Below are 10,269 nucleotides of genomic sequence, written 5' to 3' on the forward strand. Positions count from 1 at the left end.
CCTAGACAGCCTAAAAACCATGGTTGAATCACTATTACAGAGAGAGTGATCTGTGCATCTGTTTACAAAGCATATGGCTCTACAGCAACACAACAAAGACAGGCTATAAAAGATAGTGTGGAGTATATAGCTTCAATTTGGATTGAAAACAGGTAGGGTTGATTCCTTTAATGGCAGAGGAGACATGGTCCCCAAGCTAGGGGTCAAAAATAGAAAGAGCAGCAGTGTATTGTATCTGCTGCAGTGTATCCAGAAGGTGGTCTATGATACCCAGGTAAACACTACATAATCTAACCATGAGGTCACGAAATGCAAAACCTTGATGGAAGGGAAGCAACTCATTTGAAACAATTTTAAATTTGAGCCAATTTCAACTGTATTGTTGATTCAGGTGGCATCAAAAACTTGGGGGATCTAATTAAACTACTAGACTCTCGACTAAATGTAAAAGGCGTGAACATGGATCAAGCCCCTCTGTAAGCCAAGACATGCTGTTCCCCATGGACAGGGTAACCAGTTTTAACCCAGTGAGCTTGAGCTTCTTTGCTGCCTTCCTTTGGGCAATTCCTTTATTCCAGTTGGGGACATTTTGTCTTCACTTCAGTGACTATAGCTTCAGCTTAAAAAGACTTTACATCCTTTTAGTGTAAAAGTACAACAATGTGCCAGAGCCAATCAATTCTAGCAAGGGTAGCAGATAAAGAGAGAAAAACTATTGCACTGATTCCTGTAGGGACCAATATCGAAAGGCAACACAACGGGAGGAGAATAGTGGTATTCACATCAAACTGAGTCCATTTTACAAACACTGACGAGTTTCAGGACAGATGTCGCAGAGTAGCAGATGTAAAAATCCACCCATGGCAGGGTAAAAGACATTGGGTGTCACATTCAAGGAACACACCTGTTTGGCTATAGGATACGAGGTTTACAGAGACCATTACTAAGGCAGTGGAGTATGTGTCATATTTAACAATGTGTAACTGCAAAGGACACTTCACGTTTGAAACTTGGCCAGGACAGTCTATACTGGGTATCGTGTTTAAAGAAGAGTCTATGTCAGAGAAAAGGATACTTACTGGCGGTAACAGATCTATGTGGCTAGCGTTTAATGACGTGCTTGACGACCAGAGTTGTGGACTTCCCGTGTTTATTGCTGCACCTAGGAGAGAAGCTGCAACAAAGAGGAGTTGGGGTAGGATATGTATTTTAGCAGGGCTATTGATGGGTAGAGTTAGTGAGAAAGAGAGCCAATGCGCGCAGGCTGTGGCTTGTGGGGTGTTTTTGCCTCGTGTGTGAATGGAAAAGAAAGCTCAACCTGTGTCGCCACTAGCGTGAAGCTGCGCTTACTCAATGTTTGAGAAACGTGTGACAATAGACAGTCACGCAACCCTAGTTAGGACATTTGACACTCACAATGCATCACAATTAACCCTCTGCCAGTACAGAAATGCCAGATGTCACATTTAGCCGGCTAGTAGTGTTCAAGGCAATGGAGGGTACATGTAATACTGTCTTGAAGGCACAGGAAACTGTGTCAAACACAACACCCCTCTTAGGTCCGTGATCGTTTATTAGTCGTATCATATAGAAGGACGCCGGGTGCTGCATTCAACAGCCCTGTAGGGAAAGAAGACACCAGGAACCATATGTAACAGTCCTGCCATTTATCAACGTACCGGTCTGGATAGAAGACAAACCTATTTCTCCCTTTCCCGACTCATCAGGCCACAGAATGACAGGCTAAAGTATTATAAGTGTTCCATGGAGGTGAAACAGAGAGTGTGCCGGGGGAAGCGGGTCGTAGACCACACTTTTATACCTAGCACTTTGCCGTCACCACGACTGTCACTGCTCATTTTCATTCTCGCCCCTTACCTGCCAACTGCCTCCGCAGCAGCAGCGCAGACTGAGGCTCGGTCATGCTTCACTCGGGAAAGGGGAAGCGGGCGGGTTTCGCGTGTGTAAACTCTGGGCTGCCCGTGCCCCAGACAACGCCGCTCAGAGAGAGTAAGTGGTAAGTGTACGCGGGCCCCTCACACCGCCTTAGCCCCACTCGCCGCACTCCAGGCCACCGCCGGCAACAGCGCAGGCGCACTCGGACTTGCTAAAATCCATTCTGAGAAACACGGCTCTTCCAGACAGGGGCCTCCCTGCTTACGTAACTAGGAAGGCTCAGGCGCGCGGCCATGTTGGTGAGGTCAAATAAGCGAAAAGAACATATTCAGATGGTCTTTTTAATATATATGGGATATCTTAAGGTAGGCTCCGCGCGGCGTCAACAGCCATGTTTTGGTTTCTTCTAACTTAGAATCCTCGCTATTGAAACGTCGCCTTACTCCAAGTGCCATCTTTAGAATCACTGAAAATGGTATCGCAAGCAGCTTTCCTGCAAAGGAGCTATTTACCGCGGACATCTTTGAAAGGTCATAACATATTTTATTTTGAAAGCCAGGGAAGTGCACTAGGCAGAATTCAGCTGTAAGGGGAGAGACACTTATGCTTTGTTATGCTACGATTATTTTATAAATGTTCATATCCCACACGCCTGCCAATTACTTATCTCTTTCAGCACTTTGGTGGAGACATTGCGTTTGTGGGTTGTTCTTAGATTGGGTTGTTTTGCAGGGGTTTTACTTCTTAGTCCAAACGATACAGCCAGTAGGGCAGTCAAGGGAAAAGCAACTGCCTGCATTACAAACATTATATTCTGTGGTGATTGGGCCCTCAGGCCCGCATGCAGGGAATGGAGTGACACTGACACAGGATTACTGGTACTGTAAACTGGCCACGAGCACGTGCGCTCGGCCCCTTTTATTGTCAGGGTCACCTGACTGGTGACGCCTGTGGTGGGTGGGTGTTCAGTGTGGGTTACAGGCACAATGGAACACTAGACTTTATCCAGCCGGATACTACATCCCTCCCAAACTTTAATGAAAGTTAAACCAAAATGAAGTCCGAACCTGTGGGAGAAACCACAAGTTCCAAACAAAACATAAATTGGCGATCATGACTTCCACGTAGTCTCTTGGCTGATGGTCAACTGCCGGCGAGGGTGTTCTGACAGCCGGGACCACTCTGTCTCCTTGGCACGATGTCTGAGTGCTCTGCGGATGTGTTCTTTTGGACTTACATCGTGGAAGTGCGCCTCACAATCTCTTTCTAGTACTGTCATCGGTGGAAGTGTGGGTGGAATGGTGGTGGACCACTGTTTGTTCTATTTTCCGCTGGGCGCCCTGGTAGAGGTGTTTCCTCCGACTAGTAGTTGAGTAGTTGTCTCCTTCCAGGACTCACCGGTGCAGGATATCCCTCTCACGGATACCCCTCTCTCGTGAGTGTCCCCTCTCACTGGACGACCCGGAGGCCCTTTGTTGCCAGGTTTCCACTGGACCGGTGGACCGCCGCCTTGTGGCTCCACTCGCGTTGGGAGAGTTGCTACGGGTCCTCTTTCCGTGTCCCAAGTTCCGCCTGAAAGGGTGCTGTTGGCACTTGGTCCTTCGTGCTCTGCCTTTGTTCTCCCAGGAGCTCCAGAGCCAGCTTCAACAGTCCATCTCTCGTCTTGGGGATCCGCTGCCACCGGTGTCCCTGAGGCCTCTGCCCCTTGGATGTCCACGGTCCTGTTTCCGTGACTTCCCAGAGGTGGTTGTTACCAACGGACCGGCCTGCTCGCTTCTGTCGTCCCCGGGTGACCTGCGGGTTTGCGCATCGACGCATACTCCCAGTGGTGCTGATGGTTTTCCCAGGTACTGAGTCCGGCTGTCCATGCACCTTCTCACTCCCCTCTTCGGGTACTCCTTCTGGTGTGTGTGTTGATCTGTCATGCACACCTCTGTGCTCTTCTCCTTTCCTCTTCGGGTGTTCTCCTTCTGGTGTGTGTGTTGATCTGTCACGCACACCTCTGTGCTCTTCTCCTTTCCTCTTCGGGTGTTCTCCTTCTCCTTCCATTGCGACGTGATCCAGTCTTCCTGCCTTATTGCTCGTCCTTACCAGGCTTCTTCGTGTAGCGTGCACTCTACGCGTTTCCCTCTGGTCTTGCCCCGCCACTAGGACACTGTCTTCCTATCACTCTGTGACTGGACCGATTATCGCAACCTTCTGTCTCGTAGTTGCTTCTGATGTTGCTTCTGATGTCGAGTGATGTTACTGGACCTCTTTTCCTACTCCTCCTGGTCTTCTTAGTGAACCTCTCATGGGGTCCTCTTCACTGACGTCCCTTCGGACTTCCTCTTCTCTCCAGCTCTGACCTCTTTGGCAGGTCAGTGCGCTCTCCGACCTCTTGTAGGCCTGCATCCTCCTTGCGACCAACTGGTGGTCAGCGTCGTCCTCCTTGCGACCATCTGGGTGGTCGGCTTCTTCTGTGCGACCATCTGGGTGGTCGGCTTCCTCCTTGCGACCATCTTGCTGGTCGGCTTCCTCCTTGCGACCATCTTGCTGGTCGGCTGCTTCCTCCTTGCGACCATCTTGCTGGTCGGCTGCTTCCTCCTTGCGACCATCTTGCTGGTCTGCTGCTTCCTCCTTGCGACCATCTTGCTGGTCTGCTGCTTCCTCCTTGCGACCATCTTGCTGGTCTGCTGCTTCCTCCTTGCGACCATCTTGCTGGTCTGCTGCTTCCTCCTTGCGACCATCTTGCTGGTCGGCTGCTGGTGGTCGTGTGACCATTTCTTTTCTTCTCTCGCAGTGGCAGTGCTTCAGCGCGCTTCTGCCGGCGCTCTTTAGTTGCTTCCGTGGACGCACTTACTGCGAACTCTCTTCAGTGCTTGCATTCCTGGAGCTGTAGTCGCTGTCTCTGTGCTGTTGCTCGCTTGCTTGGCGCTGGGTCCCTGAACCGCCTTTTGTCTTTCTGGTGGTGCTACTGTCTTTTCCTGCTTCTGCGACAACCTGTGGCCACCAGGTGCCGCTGTGCTTCGTTCTCGCTATGTTCAGGGCTCCCTTCTCGCTGTACTTGCACTCCTGACGCGTTCCGGCACCTTGTCTCTTCACCCTCACAGGCAGTGTGAGGCTTGGCTCTGTCCTATTTGCATTAGCCGGCGCGGTACCGCTATTTGGCCACTAGATGGCGCTGTGGGCTGTCAATTTTTAGCCCAGCCGTGTTGTTCCTTCTTTCCTTTCCGTAAGGTGCGCTGTGGCACCTTAACCGCTAGGTGGCAGTGCGGCCTACACTTGACTCCCTGCTCCTGACAGACTCTATGGCAGGGTGTCCCTGTGCTCGGTTGTCGCTGGGGATGGCTCTGCCTGACGCCTCTCACTGCCGGGCCTCTCCCGGGCCACGTGGCTGCCTAAAAGCCTGCAGTCCCCGCTGGGCACCCAGGACATACCTACGGCCGGACCTCGCGGGAGGACTGCTCCTTTCCCCACGGTGAGTGCTATGCTTTACTCGCGGGGTAGCAGGTGCCGCTCTCCTTCCTGGGGCACCTCGGGCTCTTTGTGCGTGTTTTCTTGAAAACGCGCTTCAAACGCGCCGCCGGCCATCCGCTACCTGTACTTTGCTCTCCTCGTGAGTGGGGGGGGGGCTGAATATCCTTGCCGGTACCTGTATTTTTCTCGCTTCTCGCCGCCTGCAGTCGTGTCTCGCTGCGGGTGGGCTCCGCTTCCTCTTTCTAGTTATTCCGCCCCGCAGCTGGTCTCTTCGGCTCCCGGGCCGCATACAGGCACACTCCTCCTCTTGGGGGCACCTCGCGTTCTTCGCGCTTCCTCTACACTCGCGCTTCGATCTGCGATCTTTCCTGCCCCCGCAGCAGGCCTCCTCGTTTCTCGGGCCCTGCGGGGGTTGCCGGTGCCGCTCTCCTCCGGCCGCGGGCCGGGTGCTGCTTCGCTCTTCTCCCCGGCGGTGAGGTGCCTACCATTCGTTCATTATTTACCTCCTTCCCGCCCCCGCAGCACGCCTTTCTTCTTCCCGGGCCGCGCGGGGGGTGGAGAGGGGGGGACGAAGAAGTTCGCTGGTGCTTGGGGCTGCCCGCTTGTCCTCAACGGCTCCCTGTTCATACGACGGCCAGCACTCGGCCTCGTCCTTGCGGGGGGGGGGACAGTTGATTTAACCTTCTCCACCCCGCTGCCGCCAGCTCACTGGTAACGCGCCGCGCGGGGTGGGGAAGGTCCGGGCTCCACTGGGGGAAGACAGTCTCTTGTTTCTCCCCACGCCAGGCTCTCATTGCGGGTGGGCTCCGCTTGTGCCAGGGCTTGTGCAAGGCAGTGGCAGCTGCGTGCTACAGCGCTCTGGCTTCACTTTCCACGCTTGCAGCTCCTCACCTTCGACCGGCGGCCTTCGCCTTCACGCGGGTGGGCTCCGCTTAGCTCGCACTTCCCCACAGGGGCACCGCAGCAGGCTCGACGGGGTCGGGGTGGGCACCCGACTTCCTCTCGCAGGGGTCACAGCATCGCGGCCGATGCGGGTGGGCTCCGCTCAGCTTGCACTTCCACACGGGGACTGATTTCAGCAGGCGCCGTCCTCGCAGGGGGGGGGTGTCGATTTCACGCGGCAGCTCCCCTCCCCGCACTCGGTTTCCACGGTCTCATGCTTCCCCCACCAGGACCGGGGGAGGCGAGGCCACCGCACACGTGGGATAGGACCCACTCGTCGCCATTGTGGTGATTGGGCCCTCAGGCCCGCATGCAGGGAAAGGAGTGACACTGACACAGGATTACTGGTACTGTAAACTGGCCAGGAGCACGTGCGCTCGGCCCCTTTTATTGTCAGGGTCACCTGACTGGTGACGCCTGTGGTGGGTGGGTGTTCAGTGTGGGTTACAGGCACAATGGAACACTAGACTGTATCCAGCCGGATACTACACATTCCACCCCCCTTATATCCACATTCCTGTTATGTTGTACCAGTGACATAACTGGTATCAGGGCTCTAAGACTGTGAGTTGGAAACAAGGGGGAATTTAACATTGTTAGCCACTGCACAGGCTTATTGGTGTGGTCCTGCGGTGATGTGGGTGTGAACTAATAAATTCTGATGCAGACAGGCAGGGTCGGGAGGCTTACGCCTTTTGATGACAACCGGGAATTCGGAAGAACGCTTATCAGGGTGGACCAGCCTTGTTACTTGGAGCTCCTTGTTAGCTAGGAGTGTCTTTTCAACCAATTTTGTTTCACGTCAAGACGGTCTCCTCCTTGTCTTGTTGTCCCCACAATTTGGTGAGCCAACTGAAAACATCGAAGTAGCACTATATTATGACATGTTCACTGACTGTGCTCTCGCTGACAGGATTTTTGATCTTGATAAAGAAGATATTCTGTTTCTGACCGTTGAGCCCTGAAGAAGTTCTCAAGGCTTGTGCCTATAAAGAACGAAACACGTTGGCTGCTTTTAAGATCTTATATGGATGCTATAATAAAGGATCAAACAAAAGAAAATACAAAAGGACTGAAACGTATTTTGTTCAGTGCACTACTTGTTGTGGAAATAATTTCCTACGTCGACAATACACAGCTCGTGGTTAGAGTGGCAGACCTCGATGCAGAGCACTGGTCCGGGACCAGGGTTCGATTCCCGTCACGGCAGGGTCTCGGGCTATAAATTCCGCGGACCGGATATTCTCGCCTCAGTGCCTATTCTAATCATGGGTCCCACGCTGCAACTCTGGGCAATAGCTTGCTTAATCTCCACAACGGCCCCAACAGCGCTGGGATGCCTGGCCTCACCATGGGGGTGCCCAGGAGTGGACACCTCACATGGAAAGCCAGGAAGGGTTCCACAGCGGTATGAGTAAAAGCGCCAGGATGCCCCCGTTGGGGGTGGCAGTGCGCTATACAAGTACAAACACATTTACATTTACTCTCTCAGCTGACCACACCACCACGAAGTCCAGCTTCCACCACTGCATGAAAAATGTCTCCGCTTAGATGCAGGGCAACTACCTGAAGCTCAACTCAGGCAGAACCAAAGTGCTGATTTTCGGCAGCCTCACCTCCTCCTGGAACAGCACCTGGTGGCCATCCAAACTCGTACCCACCTCGCACCAAACGACCACACCCGAAACTTCGGCATCATCCTGGACAGCAAACTCTCCATGAAACAACAGGTCAACGCCGTCTCCTCAACCTGCTTACTCACTCTTCGCATGTTCCTCAGAATCTTCTCCCCATCAGCACCAGAAAAACAGTGACGCAGGCCCTCATGACTAGCCGTCTTGACTAAGGCAACGCACTCAATGCAGGCACTATTAGCGAACTCATGAGAACACTCCAGTTGATACAAAATGCAACAGCCAGACTGATCCCCAACCTGCCCAAAAAGAATCACATCACCCAGCACCTGAGAGACCTCCATTGGCTCCCCATCCAGAAGAGATGCCAGTTAAAGCTACTGCCTCACGTCTACAAAGCTCTCCACGACTGAGGACCGGCATACTTGAACCACCACCTGAACTTCCACCAACCATCTAGAAACCTCCGCCCGCCCAACACGCCCTTGTACAGACTCCACGCGTCTGACATCACTCTGACATCACTCTGGAGGACGCTCCTTCTCCCACCTCGCTGCCAAATCCTGGAACTCCCTCCTCCAAATATCACCCTTGCTGACAGACTTGAGGAAGTGAAAATGCACCTTTTTCTTACACATGCAACACAATTTGTCCATGGTGGGATTTTCGGAGAATTCCCTAAGTGTTTTTTACTCCCACTTCTTTCTTTGGTTGTGGACCATTTTTTCTTTTCCTTTGTCTTGTTTTGAGACTGCCACACATGCATCTGTGTACTTAAGGTTATCTGTTCCATACGTTTTGTAGTTGATTCTATACTATTTGTTATTTCAATAGCTCTGTCTAACGTAATGTTTTATACTGTTATCAACTTTTCCTGTACTTTGTTGCTGTTGGACTTTTCCACTACCTGGTCGCGTATCACTTCATCCTCAAACACCTTACAGTCACACGTGGCAGCTAACATTCTTAGATCACTCATGTAATGTTCAACTGACTGCCCTGGCAAATGATGCCTCCTATAAAATTTATGTTGCTTCATTATGACATTTCTTTTTTTTAACACGAATTTAACACCTTTATGGCTGAGGCATTCTTATCAACCACATCACCTTCCCCCAATACAGGTTATGCAGGTAGATGTTTTAACACTTTCCTATCCTCTTTACCCAAAGAGTGATACAAAAGTATGATTTTTTTCTTCTGTGTGATAAAAAAATAGCCGTTAAGTATGCTTTGAATCCCTCCTATTGCTCTCAATCAACCAGGGGCAAACCGGGCAATGACAGAAATGCTACAGGGGGTATACCAGACTGTTGCACGCTAACCATGGAACTACAGTAAACAATATGCAAATGTACTTAACACTAATCCACATGCCGTGTGCCGACCACCCTAGAGTACAGTCTAAGTAGAGGTGTACGAATCACTAGGGATCACGATGTAAGGAGATTATAATGCTTAATGTCAGGTGATAACCATGATCCCCACTTTTAAGGTGTGTGAATCACAGTTACTTTAAAACACTCTACACTTGCTGGCAGTTATTTGCTAATACATTGCTAATACATTCTAGTTGTAAATAGGGTAGGTTATAGTGCGTATGTCAGGTGTTCAGATCACTGTGATCCACACTTTTAAGGTGTGCACATCACAGATACTTTAAATCACACTCCTCTTATGACTTTTATTTGCTAATAAATCAATGCAAGAGCAGCTGAGGTGTAGACAGTCGCCTTGAGTAGTTCTAAATCAGGCGTCAAAAGTACAGAGTTACGGGGCTCTGAGGAAATAATGATGAGCCTGCATGCGTTGCGCAAAAACAGGAGCAGGCGCGTTACCTTAATGCTGGATTGTGCTGGCTTGTGAACGTAGCAGTAAACTGCCAGAGGGTGAATTAATAACTTTACACTGCGTACCTGCTGCCATGGGTTGTCTCTTACTACAACCAAGGTGACACCATGCAGGATGTTACCTGGGTGACAATATGGTAATCCTTATGTTGCAGCTTACGTAGCTGAAGTGCACGGTCCTGTGTGGTTCAATGATGAACCACCGCTCTTGCCGTCAGTTGCGTTATTGCAGGTTACAGGTTGGCGTCACATGGAGCACACGTTCCTCTGTGGTTCAATGATGTCCGCTGCTTGACGAACAGCATAAACTTACCTCTTGACCCCTTGCTAATTCCCCATTCCTCTACGCACTGTACCACACAGCTCGAACAACACCTTCCAGGCACTAGTATCATTCGGATACCGATGTGGCTGTCCTACAACACCTTCGCTTGCAATGGCAGAACTCTAACGCCACTCTGCTGGTTGTAACCAATGTGTTCCATTTC

The 10,269-nt window shown here is 51.3% G+C and overlaps 1 protein-coding gene across 2 annotated transcripts in view; it reads right to left on the reverse strand.

The window, feature by feature from the left end:
• UBE2G1 (ubiquitin conjugating enzyme E2 G1) overlaps nucleotides 1-2,138 on the reverse strand; it is a 390,881-nt gene extending 388,743 nt beyond the window's left edge. The window contains exon 1 of one of the 2 annotated variants that reach the window (XM_085649585.1): nucleotides 1,879-2,138. In XM_085649585.1, coding sequence (XP_085505711.1) covers nucleotides 1,879-1,924 — 46 coding nt within the window. In that variant the 5' untranslated portion in view covers nucleotides 1,925-2,138. The remainder of the gene's footprint in view (nucleotides 1-1,878) is intronic. The other variant, XM_085649586.1, reaches the window with a different exon arrangement.
• Nucleotides 2,139-10,269: the final 8,131 nt, after the last annotated feature.

This window comes from Triturus cristatus, chromosome 3_2 (assembly GCF_964204655.1).
Source record: "Triturus cristatus chromosome 3_2, aTriCri1.1, whole genome shotgun sequence".
Taxonomy (NCBI): domain Eukaryota; kingdom Metazoa; phylum Chordata; class Amphibia; order Caudata; family Salamandridae; genus Triturus; species Triturus cristatus.